The sequence below is a fragment of the Pelodiscus sinensis genome, chromosome 24 (assembly GCF_049634645.1).
Source record: "Pelodiscus sinensis isolate JC-2024 chromosome 24, ASM4963464v1, whole genome shotgun sequence".
NCBI lineage: Eukaryota > Metazoa > Chordata > Testudines > Trionychidae > Pelodiscus > Pelodiscus sinensis.
The window spans coordinates 14,121,792-14,138,334 of NC_134734.1; the positions used below are offsets into that span (position 1 = coordinate 14,121,792).

Genomic DNA, 16,543 nt, shown 5'->3' on the forward strand with positions numbered 1-16,543 from the left:
CATTTGCTATGAGTTGTGTTAAGTGCAAGGCTAAGAATGTGGAACCTTTAACAGAGGCATCCTTTGTCCAAAATATTAGTCATAGATGCGGTGGGCCATGTGGTCTGCCTGCCTCCTCTCTTTGGAGATTCCCCTCCCTGAGGCAGAACCACTAGTTTGAAGACACTTCCGTTTGTTTGGGCTCTCTTTCCATGCATCGGAGATGAAAATCAGGGGTGGGCAAATTCCAGTCTGCAGGGTTATTCCCTGGCGGGCCACCGCTGCTTTGTTTACCTGCGGCTTTGCAGGTATCGGATGATTGTTGCTCTCGTTGGCTGCAAATCGCCATTCGCAGCCAATGCAAGTGTGGGAAGTGGTGCAAACTGGGTCGCCGCTTCCCACCACTCGCATTGGCTGCGGTTTGCAGACCGTGAGAGCTGCGATCGTCTGATACCTGCAGAGGCCCAGGGAAACGGAACGGAGGTGGCTCCCCAGGGACTAACTCTGGTGAACTGCCAGGGGTGAATTCTGGTATCTTGTCTTTCTGTTGTAACTGCTTTGGGGTGGGGATGTTAGCAGGTAAGATAAGCATCACCCTCCTGGTTAACCAGTGATGCAGCCCTCAGTGCAGTGTGGTGGAGCCTGGCCTGGTGCAGTTGGTTCGGCTCTGCCGGGCCAGAACAGCTCCTGCTTGTCGGTAATGTGGTGGGCCCGGCCTGCGCAGCTCCCTGTAGGGTTGTCGGATGGTTTCAACATACCAGACACACTTGTCATTACATCACAATCTACATTACATCTTATGTAGAAAATACCGGACATTTATATTTTCTTGACTTATTTCCGGAACAGAGAGCTCAAATACTGGACTGTCCGGTTCAAAACCGGACACCTGGCAACCCTAGCTTCCTGCTCACAGCAGGGGGCTGCTGCAGCCCATCCAGGCTACACCGACCCTGGGCCCTGCCCACCCACTGTTTAAGCAGTTAATCGTAATATTTAACGGTTAACTGATTGAGATTTTACATCCCTACTTTGGGGCAGGGACTGTCTTCTGACATGCATGGTGTCTGGTGTAGTGGAACTTTGCTCTGGCCTTAAGGCTACCGAATGCAAGCATTTAGCTTTTGTCTTAATAAAAGCCAAAGCTCAAAGCAGTCCGACTAAAAACCTCTTTCCCATAATTGCGTGTAGGCCCTTGACAGCTACTGTAAGCTTATGATTTTGAAGAAAATGAAGTAGAAAAGAATGTTTTGAAGTTGCTGCACTTTACTAGAAGATCTGAGGTTTAGCTTAACAGCTGGTCTGCTGGTTCTGGATCACGGGCTTACGTGGTTTGTAAACAAACATTTTAATGGCATGTTTTTTCCTTCTTCTAGGGTCCTTGATATCAGCCCAGATGAGCTCCAAAACCATTCAGGTCCCTGAGAATGAGGGTAAGTGGGGAGTGCTAAATTAATAGATTCATAGCTCTTCCCTGAATTAATTCCTGCTCAAACTAGAGCCAATCTTCTTTTAAAAAAAATCCGTTGACTTTAAAAATTGCCAGTGATAGAGAAGTTGTGTTGGTTGCTGCCCTGTGCAGTCAAGATGCAGTTTTGCCCATTGGGCTTTCCCAGTTGGAGAATGATCTCTGGATGAGAGCTGGTCAACACTGAACACTTTCCCCTGCTGTAGCTACAGCTCTCTGGGGGTGTGAAAATCCACTTTTCCGGAAGTCCTAGTTATGCCAACAGAAGTCCTGGTGTAGGCCCTTGATGGTTCCAATGATTAATCACTCTCTTAAAAACACACATACTGTGAACAGCTCTGGTTTTTTCAGCCATTGGTGCTTGTTCTGTCTTTCTTTCCCTTGAGTTAAGAACCATTTATATATATATATATTTGAGTAAAGAACCATATATATATATATATACATATATATATATATATATATATATATATATATATATATATATATATATATAAAAAAAAAATAAAAGAGAGAGATGTATGTATACACAATGCGCCAACATCATGTCACCTCCCAAGTCTTCTCTTCCGTGAGTAAACCAGCTCTTTTAACCTTACACCGTTAGGCATTTTTTCCCAGCTCTCGTGATTCAGGAATGATGATCCTATCATACTACCATGTAAATGGTTCTGGGTATATTGGAAACCAGACTCCAAGTCCCTTTTTAAAACAGATATATTAGTGCCTTAGCTCTGCTAGCTGTGGCAGCTTGTACCTTGGGGTGTTGTGCAAACGCTGACTTATTGCTGCTTCTTTCCAGGCGTTGAAATACCTTGTGATGCATACGTCTCACAAACCGGACCACCCAGAGTGGAGTGGAAGTTTGAAAAGGGTTCTTCAACTGTGCTGTTCTATTATGATGCCAAATTTACAGGTATGTGACTCCACTCTACTGCACCTCTGAGGCCCCTTGATGGTCTCTGGTTGTACCAGCTGGTTGCAGCATCTGCCACAAGCTGGGTTGCTTTAAATCAATGGTTCCCAAACTATTCGGCATCACGCCCCCTACTTGATTTTTGAGAAACCCTCACATCCCCCCTCCCAAAAAATAGCAGCAACACTTGGAGTGGGATTGACGGGGATGTGTGTGGCTGGATTGCCTCGCGCCCCCCCTTGAATTTCTTCACACTCCCTCCAGGGGAGGCATGCCCCCAGTTTGGGAACCCATGCTTTAAATCATCGATTTTTATCTTACTTGGAATTTGTACTTTTTTAGGTATTTTCTTTGGTGGGTTTAGCATGCGTAGATGGGTTCATTTGCACTCACAGAAATCACGAAACCAAGGGTGCAAAACCAGGGAAAATGTATTGTTTTGTAGCTGGTTGTGAATGGGAAGCCAAAGGGGGCCTACCTTATGTCAATCCTGCAACGTCAGCTTCTGTGTCTCTGCTCCTGGTGCTGTGGCCTGGTGCATGGGATAGTGGCATGGCTCAGATTTTGCCTTGTCTAAGGGAGGAGCCAAACTTGAGTGATGCAAGAATTCACACACCAGGTCACAATACTTGGTGTAGGAAGCTGGGCTCATCCTTGTGGGACAGCAGTCACCACTGTGGGTAAGGTTGCCAGCTGTCTGGTTTTTGACCAGACCACCTGGTCGAAAAGGGACCCAGGTGGCTCCGGTCAGCACCACTGACTGTCCCATTAAATCTGACTGGCAGTGCAGTGCGGCTGGCTGACTCCCTGCCTGGCTCCGCAGTGTGGCTCTGGATGGCATGTCTTTCCAGCTCAGAGGCGGCCTTGCTGGCTCCCCAGCTCATTTTTAGCTAGGGACTGCAGCCAATGGAAACTGCAGGAGTGGTACTGCTGGTGGGGGACAGCACACACAGCCACCTGGCTATCCCACAGGGGAAGGGACATGTTGGCTGCTGTCTGGTAGCTGCCTGAGCTGAGCCTCACCTGGAGCCTGCACCCTGAACCATCTCCCACTCCTTCCCAAGCCCCCTCCTGAAGCCCGCACCCCAGCCTTCTGCCTGAGCCCTGAATCCACTCCCATAACCTGAATGCCTCATTTCTGGTGCCACTCCCCAACCTCTTACCCCAACATGGAGCCCTCCTGCATCCAAATCCCCAGCCGTACCCAGGAGCCCACACTCCCAGCTGGAGCCCTATTCCCCCCCTGCATACCAACTGCCTGCCCCTGGCCAGTGAAAATGAGCGAGGGAGGGAGGGGGGATGGAGTGAGTGGGGCCACAGCCTCAGAGAAAGGGCTGGGCCTCAGGGCACAGGGTATGGCAGGAGTATTCAGTTTTCTGCCATTAGAAAGTTGGCCACCCTGGTTGTGGGGATGAGCGGGAGGCATCACCTGGGCCAGAGTTAAGGTTTCAGTGCTGGGGAAGGGGTGCTGCTACAGCTGGTTGGTGCCTCTTTAGCTTAGTATGGTTCACCCATTGAATTGGAGACTTAATCAGTATTCATTAAACATGTTCATTTGCAACTAACTCCAGCAAACCTAGGGTACAGGCAGTCCCCGGGTTACATGGATCCGACTTACATCAGATCCCTACTTACAAATGGGGTGAGGCAACCCTGCACTAGCTGCTTCCCCCCCAGCAGACCAGGGAGACGCGAAGCTAGCTATCCATATTTGGGTCCCGACCCATAGTTTGGGAAACCCTGCTCTAGATAAATAAGAAAAGTCTGAGAGTATGTTTTGCAGTAAAGTGTTGTGTAGTTCAGTGAATTGAACTGATTCGTTTGTGGTCACCATGGCTCTTACTCCATTTAAAATGCAGAGGTGCAGCATCCCAGACCAGCGTGAGCCAGGACTGCTTGGTCCCGGCTCGCGCCAAGTCTAGCAGCCCCTGTTCACGGCGCCCAGGGCTGGCTGCTGGCAGAGGTTGCTCAGCCTTGGCTGCTGTGAACAGAGGCTGGTCCGGCAGCAGCCCCTGTGCGCAGCCAGCCCTGGCTCCTGTGAACAGGGTTTGTTTGGCGGCAGCAGCCCCTATCTGTGTGGGTGCCCAGTTCCAAACTGGGACCCTTGCGGATAGGTGTTGCTATCAGAGCAGCCTCTGTCTGTGGCAAGCTTTGGCCTGCTGTGCGCAGAGGCTGCTTTGCAGCAGCTTCCCCCCTGCTGCCTCTGATGGAGGCGGGGGAGGAGCAGGTGGCACTGCTGACTCTTCCCAGCACCAGCTCCTGTTCCCCCTCCCCTTTGCTGCCTCTCATACAGAGGCAGCAAGGGGCAGGGAGGGGGGGGGAACGACAAGTAGTTGAGTACTCCACTCAGCTACTTGCTAACATCCCTAATTCAGATGAGATGATCTAGTTAATATACTGACTGAAATGGGGTGGGAGGGGGGAAGCTCTCTGCCTGTACTGAAGAAGCTACTGCTATCCACAGCTGATTTAGCATGTCAGTAATCTCTGGTTTCGGGGTCTTAGCCAGTGACCTCCACCAGTTCAGTGATCTAACTTTAAAACTTCAGCAGCGAACAGCCTGTTCATTCTGTAAGATTTAATTCAATTGATTTTAATGGACTACAGTAAGTTTGCCCTTAAATTTAAGTTGCAAGAATTTCAAGTTATTAAATAAGTCTACATCCAGTTTAAATGAAAAGCCTTTTTTAATCATTTATTTGTATCCACCCTGATCTGAAGTGAGCTCTTTAGCTCAGGTCCTTTTGAACCAGTTCAATATGGGCAGGAAGCAGTGGGCATTGGCAGCAGTTACACGGATTCATTTGCATCTTCCTGCAGTGCTTCACACCTGGAAATTAGCCAGAAACTCCTTCTCCTAGTAACAGCACTGGACCCTTTGGGGTAGAGGCTCCCAGAATCCCAGCATGCATTGCTGCAATCCTAGCTGAGCTGAACTGTATGGATATGCTACAGTATTATAAAAGCAATGAGAACCAATCAGCCATTTTGTGTCCCCTGTCCTGGCTTTGGCTTCCTCACATTCTGTAGACCTCTGTTGCTCAGACACGTTAACTGAACAGTTTGAGAACAGTGGTTTTTTTAACGTGGCTGGTGTAACCTAGGCTCTGAGACACAGCGTTCTAGGTGTGTGTCTCTCGAATCAGCTCTGTCCCTGCTAACTCATTTCTTAAAAGCACTGAGCCAACAGCATAATGTAACTACCCACCCCTTAAACCCTGCAACAAACCCCTCTGTCCCCCAGCCAGCTCTGACTGGACTGGCTTGGCTACTGGGTGTGCGGAGGTGCCTCTACCCTCTCCAGTGGAGAAACTTGTTGTTGTATTTGAACTGAACCCCATTAATCAGCTCTTTTTCTTACCCTGCTTTGAGGCTGGTTCTTGGGGCTTCCCTTCCTCTCCTTCTCCACACTGACAGCCTGGTCTGATTCTTACTTGTGTTCCTCCACCTCCAAGTGCACTCAGCCTCTTGCTGTCTTCCCTCCCTCTGCAGACCCCTACAAAGGCCGTTGTCAGTACACGCCCACGGGGATTCGTTTCAATTCGGTGACTCGGAAGGACACAGGGAAGTACATCTGCGAGGTCCTCGTGGGCTCTGGTCAGCTAAGCAAGTCAGAAATTGACCTCATCGTCCAAGGTACTAATGCCTTCCTGTAATTACACCTTGGGGCCGGTTGTCATGGCTAAAAATTCCATGGCTTTTAGTCTTGACAAGGGGCCCCTTGAGGCCTGTTACCAACTGTAGGCAAAGGGTGTGGTTTCGCTAGTTTCAGATGAGAAGGGAGCACTATGAACTTCTAGCCCAGGGATGAGCAATCACCTGGCTTCTAAAATTCTCACCCACATCCCCGAGCATGGATCTGCAGGGCCGGAACAGCACATGAATGAAGCTGTAGGGCCTTCCTGAGAGCAGCATAATTCCTGCTGGAATAGAGCCGTGGAATAAGGCTGCTTTGGGCAATGGCAAGTATTCTGTAATCAGATCAGCTAACCAGGTTTGAAGCGGGGCAGCAGGTGGCTGGGGAAAGCCAAATGCCCAGATTATGCAAAGGTTTCCAAAGACTCCCCATGGCTCTGCATCGTCAGGAATGTTAAACACAGCCCGTTATCAAGGGATGCCTCCCACAGGTCAATACGTGGCCCGATATGTGTCAATAAAGAAACAATCGGAGCTGTACAAGGGCACTGTTATTTCCTTAACGTGTTCAGGATTCTGACACTTCAACTGTTCCCCTGCTGCTGATTGAGGGGTATGTGGGCAGGTCCATGCTGAGGTTGCATGACCTCCTAATGACATTTAAACAGAGGCCCCTTCAGGGAGGCACCAGTCTGAACCTTGGGTATGTTGTCTGCGCAGACCAATGGAGACTCACCATTCTCACCCCCAAAATGGTCCCTTTGTGGTTTGGCTGAGGCCCCAGCAAAGACTGGGGAGGAAGATGGCTCTGCTGTTACCGTGCTTGCTCTGTGGCTGTACCATTCACAACTGTTGTCAGTCTAGCACCTTGCAAAATCAGTTCCCAAAAGGGGGCCTGGTTTCAGACTAAACTGTTTCCTTCTTTCTGGTTCGCAGCAGATGCGGTCCGACATTTTGTGTTGACAAGCTGCTCTGTCAAAATGAGGAGGTTGACTCCCTCCCACAGCCAGCCTTGTATGTTTCCCCTGCCAGCCAAGATGGCTTCTGCCAGCAGCAGGGCGCGGTGTCAGAGCATTGATTTCCACACAGTGTTGCTCCTCCCCACAGACACTTGCCACTTATGTTGAATGCCATGAACCTCATTTACCTTCTCCTGCTCCTCTTACAGTTGTGTGCACCAGTGGTGTAAATGGCCACGCAGGGCAGTGGAAGATCTGGCCCAGACAGTGCCATTCATCTTTTACTGAATTAAATGTCGCTAGTTCAGAACCCACATGGGGAAATGCTGCTCTCTGTGGAATGTGTCCCACACAATCTGGGTGGATTTTAAAGAAAGGTCCAGTGATCGTTGCAGTTGTGCTGACATGAGTGTAATGAAGCTTCAGGGCAGCACAGGATCTAAGGGTCAGGGAGAAACTACTGTTCACTCCTGTCCCTGCTCAATTAGAGGGGTGTGATCGGGGAGTGACAGTCACACAGGCCAAGACTTGGAACGTCACAGATCAGCTGTGGCGCAGGAAAGCCTTGCCAATGGAAGAGGGCCCAGCCGTTGACTTGGTCTGTCTCGTGAACTATCCAGCTGGATATGGGCGCTGCTTACCATTTACATCCCTTGCGATGATCTGGCCGTTGGTTTGCCGTTGTGTCGCTGAGCAGGCCCTCTAGTCTGATCTGCACAGTCATGGCTTAGTAAGCGCGACGTTGCAAATGACTATTTCTAGAGTGTATTTAGGGCAGGGTGGATCCCAAGCTCTGGATGGTCACCTGTAACATGTGCCTCTCTGCCTTCTCCGTTGGTAGTGCCTCCCTCCACACCTGTTGCCAAGGTGCCCACCGCCGTGACCATCGGCAACAAAGCTGTGCTGACATGCATGGAAACAGATGGCTCTCCACCCCCTACCTTCGAGTGGTACAGGAACAACATCCTGATGCCTTCCAATCCCAAGTTGAGTCCAAACTTCAAGAACTCCTCCTACACGATCGACCCCAAGACAGGAGTGCTGGTACGTGCTGGGCAGGCAGGGGTGGGAGGATGCTGACTGATACACGGGGCGTTCGTGCCTCACGCTTTCTTTCCCTCTCCAGACGATTGAGCCTGTCACCAGCTTCGACACTGGCGATTATTATTGTGAGGCTAAGAACGGCATCGGGGCGGCTCAGAAATCGGAAGCCATCCATCTGGAAGCCAGTAAGGAACCGGTGGCTTGCAGAGTTTGCATGTGGGTGGGGGCATACGCACATCTGTACTGGGCTCTTTGAAAGTCACTTGCAGACTGACAGTGGCCAGTGCTGTCACCTCCATCCCTGGCCTCTGGTAGCTCCTCCTTGCGCTGGTTGGAAGAGACTGAAAACAGGACGGTGCCCAAGTGCCTGGACAGGAAAATGGGCATATGCTTTGCTGGAGGGGTGGGGAGAGCCTGCGGGAGCCAGTTGGGCTGCCATGCTAAGTGATCCAGCTTTGGATTTTCCTGAGGGCCAACAAGTGGCTCTTGGCATGTCCCACCGAGCCAGGCCCCAGAGGAGGCTCCCGCCCCAGGCTAGTGCCCTCTGGGATTGGGAGAGACTCGGTCTGGGGATAGGTGTGGCCAAGCTGGTCATGGAACGTTGCTGTTCTCAGACGTCGATCTTCCTGATAGATGGCAATAGCTAGGACCAAACTCTGACTTCAGTTGTGTGGCCGGGGCTGGTGACCGATAGGCCGGAAGAAATGGAAGTGGAGCAGGCTGGGAGCTGCCGGAGCGTGAAGCGAGTCTCTCAGATCTGTCAGTGGGACAGCAGCAGGGTTAAAATGATAGAAACCTCCCTTGAGTTAACTAGCCCAGAGCTGCTCCGTCTGTGACCCATATCGTGCTGGCTGGGGAGCTGGTGGGTCCCTGGAGCAGGCTCCTCACTCCTGCCAACTTAAATCCATTAAAGGCAATTGGGGCAGGGTGATGGGCCCTTGAAGGAATCTCCCCGGTTATTGCACCTAGACAGACTAAATCGTCCGCTGGTGCAGTTCTCCCATGTTGCAGATATGAGAGCATTTGGGATCCTGTGGCTTGCAGGGGGGTCTGTGCGCATTAGATCGCCGCATGCCACACTGACACCCTTCTCTCACCCAGCTGAAGTCAACGTGGGCGGCATTGTGGCGGCTGTGGTCGTGCTGGTGATTGTGCTGGCGCTGATCGCCTTCGGCGTCTGGTTCGCCTACAGCCGTGGCTATTTCAACAGTAAGTATTAAGCTACCACTTGGGGTGAGGACGTGCCTCTCCCTGCCTTCCTCTTGTGCTCAGTCACTGTTGTGAGCCTAGGGGGTCCCTCTGAGCCCCTGCCACTTCCTTTGCGGAAGCTGGGCTGGGTCCTTGGCCGACAGCTGCTGGTTAATGAGCTCTGGCGGCGGCAGCTGAAGAGGCGATTGGGATGAGCCATTGCATTGCAAGATGTCGCTCTTCCTGGCACCTTCTGTGTGAAGGGCATGTAAGCCGTGGGCTGGCTCTCCTGCTTGCCAGGGCTGCCTGTGATGCAGCAAACCTCCGCTGCCATCCCCCTTTCCCTACTGAGATGCTGACCCAACTGTACAGCTCTCCGTCAAGCCGCATTTGACTCAAGATGGAGCAGTGCATGCTGGGGATTGTAGTTCCTGCCTGCCGGCTGTCTCTCTGGATTAAATGGAAGCCCCAGGCTGTGGTGCTGAGCTTGTGTGGCTACGCCATGGTTATGTCTGTGGCTCCACCTGCATGAATCTCTCATGTGGGATGGGGAGGCTTGTCTGCTCTTGGCACAGCCATCTGAATGCACTCTGAAAGCAGCATGGCCCTGCGGAAGTCTTGGTTGCTGCCTGCTGTAACTGTGTCGGGTGCTGCCCCTTGGAGATAAATGTTGGCAGCTGAGCAACATGTTCTAACCATCCTGCTTCTTCTTTTTCCCTTCCAGAGAGAAGAGGGTGAGTGGAACCTTGTACTTGTTCTCTGTACCCCCTCTGAGCCTCTTCTATCCCTCTTGTGCCCCTGGCCTGCCGAGATCCTTCAAGCCCTGCGATGTGGGTAGAGTATTCCCCAGGTCTAGCCAGGCTCCGACACCTGGAATCTCTTCCTTGCAGCAGGTAGAATGCAGGGTGCCAGTGTGTATGCCAGACGTGACCGCTCACCCTGCAGTGCCCCATCGGAGCTGCTGTGTAGCCTGTTGGTACCCTCCCGCCCCCAGGTGGGATCTCAGGCTCAGGAGCAATGGGGAGGTGTGTGAGACTTTGGCCTTTCCTCTTGGACTAGGCAGGGCACATGTTTCTGCTGTCCCCACCATCAGTTGCTCCTATCCCTAGGTCAGCAAAGCCCCCATCCCAGCCCAGCAGCATCCTCCTGCTGAAGACAGGACCAAGCCTACAGCAGTGGTTCCCAACCTTTCGGACCCCTTTTCAATCTCTTCAGATTTCATGGACCCCCCTCCCTGGGGGAGGAAAAGAAAAGCCTAGAGGATAGTGTCCCTGCTTGTTATACTTGCCAACCCCCGCTTCTTCCCTCCCCTGGGGGTAGGCAACCCCAGCTCTCCTCCCTGCCACCGGGGTAGGCTGGGCTGGGTTGAGGCTGTACCAGCCCCAGCTCTTCTTCTCCTTCCTGCCTGGCCCAACTTGTGCCAGCCCCAGCTCTTCCCCCCCCTCCCCCACCCACCCCATGCCAGGGCAAGGAGATATGGAGCTCCATGGCCCACAGCCCATCCACCTGCTTTCATCCCTATCCCCACCTCCATCCCTACACCCCCCATTCCCCTGCCTCCATTCCTACACCCACTATCCTCCCTAACCCCCTCCCCGACCCCACAGTGCCTATCCCTACCCCCACCTCCTTCCTGCATTCCTACACCCCATCTTTCCCTAATCCCTCCTCCATACCCCCCACCACCCATCCCCCTGCCTCTATTGCTATATCCCCTTCACCATCCCCCTTTACTGCACCACCCATCCCCACATACACCCGATCCTCCTTCCTGCCTCCCTATGCACACCCTGCCCACTCCCACGAATGAGCAACCTAACTAGCAAGGAAACAGCACCAGTGGTTGGCAGCTGCTTTGACTGCTGCTGGGCTGCCCCTTTGCTGTGGGTTCCTCCCAGATGGCTTGGGGTTGGGTTCAGCCGTGTGGAACGTAGCAGAGGATGGGGCAGCAGGTGGCAGGGGATGCAGGGCACCTCACCCTGCACTTGGTGCTTGCCAGGTTGAGAATAAAATAATTCACATCTACAAGCAACGTTTAACAACAGCCACTGGAATGATCAAAGGAGCCAAGGGAATTAAACACCCTACCATACTTTTAATCGGTTCCGAACATCTAATTAATGTTCAGACAAACATCCAAAGCACTGGGGAAGCAGCACAGCTCTTGGCCCACTGCCCTTGTGGCCCACCGGGGAGGCAGCGGGACGGGGAGTGATTTTTCTCCACGAGCGAAGCTGGGGCTTTTTGCTCCCTCCCTCCGCATAGCGCAGTGGTCTCCAACCTTTTTACACCCAAGATCACTTTTTAAATGACAGACCAAGCCAAGATCTACCGCCCCGCCCCTTCCTTGAAGCCCCGCCCTCTCTATTCTCTTCCTCTCCATCACTTGCTATCCCCAATCCTTATACTGCTACTTTAAAAAAAAATTCCCATCATTTCTCGCAGCTACTCACCTGCGCTGTTGCTCGGTGAGTAGCTGCTCCTCAAATAAGGAAATCTAATGTAAACGTACTGCGCAGGCGCACAGTTCAGAGAGGGCTCAAGAGCTACTCTTAGAGCCTCCGAGATCTACCGGTAGATCGCGATCTACTGGTTGGTGACCACGGGCATAGCGGGAAGCTAGCGACAGCGCTCCAACTGTATGCGGGTAGGAGAAGGGACAAAGCTGCCGCACCAGACAAGGGGGGCCTGGACTGCTCAGATCAGTGTTGCCAGGCCGCCCGCCTTGCAGAAGTGCCACTCATTGCTGCAGCCCCACACGTGGCTGGGCAGGAGGGAGCCAGTCTGGGCTTGGGGCTCAGCTTGGGGTGTGATGGAGGATGAAGTGGCACCTGCAGACCCCTCTACCTCATGTGTGAGGCAGGGAACCTGTGGCTGTCACTCTGTCATTCCACAGGGAAAACTTTGATATAGGAGAGGGAGAGGTAAGAACAGTGGGCCTGAGCCTTCCATTTTAATACTTTCCATGAACCCCCTGCAGTACCATCGTGGACCACCAGGGGTCTGTGGACCACTGGCCTAGAGCATGGAGGTCAGCAGGTGGAAGTAGTGCAGCGTAATGTCTTCCCTTGTCCCCCAGATGGCAGTATTGTCTTGTACCCTCTCTCAGGCCTGGTGAACAAACGGCTGCCGGAGTGCGAGCAGGGCAGAATGCTATCTCAGCCTAGGCCATGCCTGGCATACTCTGCTTCTCCTTACCCAAAAGGGGTCAATATCTCAGCACTGGCAGGAGCTTGCAAACTCCCCCTCCACAGTTCTGCTCATGGACCTAATCCCCAGCCCTCATTTATCTGGCCCTGGGCTCCCCTTCCAGTTCTGCTAATACCCCTCTGTCCTCCTTTCTTTGCCAGCTCTGGCCCGATTGCAGCAAGTTACAAGCTAGTTCTCACGTGGGGACTTGTCACGGGGCTTGAGTCACTTCCACGGCACCTCCTGCCAGTTGTGCTCCCTCAACCCCCAGGGCACCCTATACTAGCCATGTCTCGCCGCCGTCCCTTCTCTTTTGCTCCCTCTCCGCCCACATCGGTCCTGATCCATGGCATCTGCCTTGGGAGCACAGCCCTCTGGCCGAGCCCTAGCCTACTCCTGGGGAGCAGCAACCCACTATCCTGTCACTCGGGCCCACTGCAGTCCTCAGTGTAGCCTCTTTCCTCCAGAGGCAAACTGCAGTCTGTCCTGCCCACCACCTTCCATGGCGAATGGAGCGGGGAGGGGAAGCAGGCCTGCCCACTTCTCTGCACCCCATGCCAGGGACCCTTCAGCGGCAGCCTCTCACTGCGCCTCCTCCAACTCTGCCACCGCCGCTTTCCTGGGCCCCTGCCCCACACTCGAGCCTGCCAAACATAGCAAGGCCATTCCCAGAGCTATATATGCAGCCCTCTAGGAAGCTGACCTTCCCATCCGGCTCCTTGCATCAGACTCCCCTGCCTGGTCTGCAGCTGCCCTATCATCAGGATCAGCTGCACCCTTATTAGCAGCAGCCACACCTGTGGCTGCCTGCGCCTCAGACTAATTATCTGCAGCTACATGCTTTGCCTTGCTAGGCTGGTTTTAACCCTTGTAGGGCCAGTGCAGGGCAAATGCCCCATCACAGGACAGAAGAGATCATAGAAATCAATGTGTCACCCAAAGCAGACTGGGTATTGGGCTACACCTCTTAGCTGCCCTCCTCACGGTCCTATCTTTGGGTGTGGTGGATGTTGGGTGGGGAAATAGGGATGGCAGAAGAAAGGCCAGCACTGGGGTGAGGTGTGTGGTGAACCAGCTGGTGGGCGGGGTGAGAAGAGCGATCAGCCTTGTGCAGCATCTTAGTTTAATTCTCTCTCTCTCTCTCTCTCTCTCTCTCTCAGTGGCACCAACAAGCCGGTTATCTACAGCCAGCCCTCCAACCGGAGCGACGTAAGTAACCTCCAGCCCGGAAAGTCTCTTATCCCCAAAGAACTGACTTGGTTCCTGGCTTCCTTGGGTGAGAGGCTGGGATCCACGAGCCTGCAGGATGGTAGTGGTGCTTCCCCACACCTGAAAGGGGCAGGGTGTAACCCAGATGCAGCCTGGCTACAGCAGGAATCTGCCCACTGCTTGTGGGCTTTATGGAGCAACTGACACACACCTCACCCAAAGCCAGCCACTTCCTCGGAGGGGAGGGGAGGGCAGGTCGCCAGGTGGCATGTCTATCCATCATGCTCAGTTTCTTGGTTGGGCATAGCTGATGGCTTGAAGCTCACCCGCATGTTGCCCGCTGGGTGTCATTCCTGGTCAGTGGCCTGCACTGAGACTTTGACCTTGAAAAGAAGGGTGGCCCAGTGGTTTGGCACTAACCGGGGTTCAGCTCCCCACTCTGTCACGTGTAGGCACCTTGGACATGCTAATTAGTCGGTGTCTACACTTAAAACAGCTGCTGCTGTAGCCAGTCACCTTTCACGCTGATGACTCCATCTCCCCCGGGAGCTAGGCTGACCGTTGTCTTCCATAGCCCTAGTGCTGTTTACACAGGGTCAGCTTAACTATGTGGCTCGGAGTGTGGATTTTTCATACCCCTGAGCTACGTAGCTGGGTCGACTTAGACCTGGCCTTTAATCTCTCCGGCTTAGACCCAGGCAGGCACTGAGGCTCTCAACTTCCACTGAAATGGAGCTTAAACACCTTGGTGGATCCATGACTCAGTTCCCAATGCAATGGGGATAGTAGCACAACCCTGCCCTCCACTGTGGGCTGGGAAGAGCCAGACTCCAAGCGGCTCAGATGCTCTGACTTGTGCCAGCTCAATTACGTAGGTAATTCCTGTAACCACCGTATAAGTCAGGTGGGCAGATTCCCAGTGTCCCGGCCAGCAATCCTGAGCATGGCGGGTATTGGTGTTCCACTTTTCAGAGTCAGCCAGATTTGCTTGCAGAGCCTCTGCATCAGAGCCCCTTAGTCACTGTCAGACCTCGAAGACCTTCAGTTCAGTGTGCGTTTGATTCTCCCCAGTGCCCTTCCTCTAAAGCTTGTGCTGAAAACAGGGCATCACTAAACGAAAACGTGCCGGTCAGAAAGGAGTTCCAAGTGTCGGGAGCATTTGCCTCCCTAGTGCTGGGGGTGCGGCTGGCTCTTCAGTACAGAGACCGTGCTGGGAAGATTTCTCTTGCCCCAAGACTGTCTTTAGTTGCTCTGCTGTGTCCAATGCTGCAACACCACCATCCCCGCTCAGTTTGTTTTGAGCTGCTAGTCAGTCATGACCAGCCCAGGCTAGAGAAGAGTAAATGCCTCTCTCTTTAGTGCCTTCACCCACACGCCACCCAGTTAAAACCTGCTGAGCTGGCTGCGTAACTTTCACTCCTTTCGCAATATCGAGTCAGCCTTTGGTACCAAGCCAAATGTGCCCAAAGGGTCCTAGCTAGGCTTTGGTCACTGCTATGATAGATGAGTTGAGAGTCAGAGATGGAGGCCAGAAAAGACCGTTATGCTCATTTGCATAACGCAGGCGATCAAATTCACCCAGTGACCCCTGTGTCAAACCTGTAACTTCTGGATGAGCAAAAGCATAGTGCTACGAGCCTCCTTGAGGTTGCTAGGCAAGGTAGAATGATGTAGAGTATCATCCCGTATCCCCATCCTGCCCCCCGCGCGCACACACAAACACTAGAGAACTGATCTGTCTGGCCACTGTGGTGCAGCTTACCTATGTCACAAGGAATTAAAGACCAAAAGCCCCTGATTTTCTAAATCTAAACCATTGCCACAGACACACAACGTGGGGTAAGGTAGCTCCAGCGCATTGCTTGGCCATGCACCCATTTCATTAAGGACCTTTCAGTAAAGATCCAGACTCACCATGTTCCGGTGGTAAATAAGTGTCCAACAGAGAAATTCCAGTGCAGAAGTGAAATTGAATGACTAATCATTAGTGAGAAACTAGCATCTGGAGTGTAATTAACCAGTCAGCCAGAGGCCATTCAGAGAGTCGGGGTAGGCAGGAACGTGGGAAGTGGTGTCGGCACCACCTGAGTCCTTCGTCTGTCATCAGACTTTCAAAAGCACCAAAGTCACTTTTCATACCAGGACTTAGGTATTTAAGAGCCCACAGGCCAGATTTCTAAGGGATTTATGTGCCTAAAGACAGATATGTGCCATGATGCTTTTGGAAATCTCCCTTTGTGCCTATCTGCATTTTCCGGCACCTAAATGCTGTTTAAAAACCTGACCCAAAGCACTTCCACGCTCTTGAAAATGGGACTTAGGAGCCTCCTTGCCTGGAGTTTGTGCAGGAAAATGCCACCTTTGCTGAGAGCCCAGCACCATTCACTCAGGGAAAACAGGCATTACTGTGAGTGGTAAAAGCCAAAGTCAGGGTCTGGGAGTTAAAGGCTTTGTGGGTTCTTTTCCTAACTTGATCCCTTACACCTGTTGTGCCTCCACTTACCCATCTGTTAAATGTGCGTAATATGTCATCATGAGGATTAAGGTTCAGTTTTAACAGCTTGGGATCTTTGACTCAGTGTTACATAGACCCTACCTTGTATTCTGTAAAGTGGTACAGCCGCTCCGGTGCACTGGAAAAGAGAGGCTTCCCCAGAACACAGATAGATTGTGCCTTGCGTGCCTCCAGAAGGCAGAGAAAGATGTACTTAACAAGGTCCAAACCCAGTGTGCTGGTGACATGGATTGATGTCAGATGGGCTGGGGGAAGATTTGTGATCACTTCCCTTGCGATCTAGTTTGTGCTTCTATGCAGAAAACCCAGTGCTCACCCACAGAGTGGTGGTGTCAGACCTGCCCCTGATGTCAGGCACTGCCCAGGCACACGGGACAGTCCCTCCCTGCAAGAGCTCCGTGTAGGCAGAGAAGCTAGGCATGCAGAGTGGGAGAGGAAAC

The 16,543-nt window shown here is 52.5% G+C and overlaps 1 protein-coding gene across 2 annotated transcripts in view; it reads left to right on the forward strand.

The window, feature by feature from the left end:
- Nucleotides 1-16,543, forward strand: part of F11R (F11 receptor) — a 76,431-nt gene that overhangs the window by 57,461 nt on the left and 2,427 nt on the right. The window contains exons 2-9 of one of the 2 annotated variants that reach the window (XM_006115220.3): nucleotides 1,356-1,412; nucleotides 2,250-2,363; nucleotides 5,856-5,999; nucleotides 7,800-8,002; nucleotides 8,085-8,187; nucleotides 9,104-9,211; nucleotides 9,915-9,924; nucleotides 13,540-13,588. In XM_006115220.3, the coding sequence (XP_006115282.3) occupies nucleotides 1,356-1,412; nucleotides 2,250-2,363; nucleotides 5,856-5,999; nucleotides 7,800-8,002; nucleotides 8,085-8,187; nucleotides 9,104-9,211; nucleotides 9,915-9,924; nucleotides 13,540-13,588 (788 nt within the window). Of the gene's footprint in view, nucleotides 1-1,355; nucleotides 1,413-2,249; nucleotides 2,364-5,855; nucleotides 6,000-7,799; nucleotides 8,003-8,084; nucleotides 8,188-9,103; nucleotides 9,254-9,914; nucleotides 9,925-13,539; nucleotides 13,589-16,543 lie in introns of those variants that run through there. The other variant, XM_075908155.1, reaches the window with a different exon arrangement.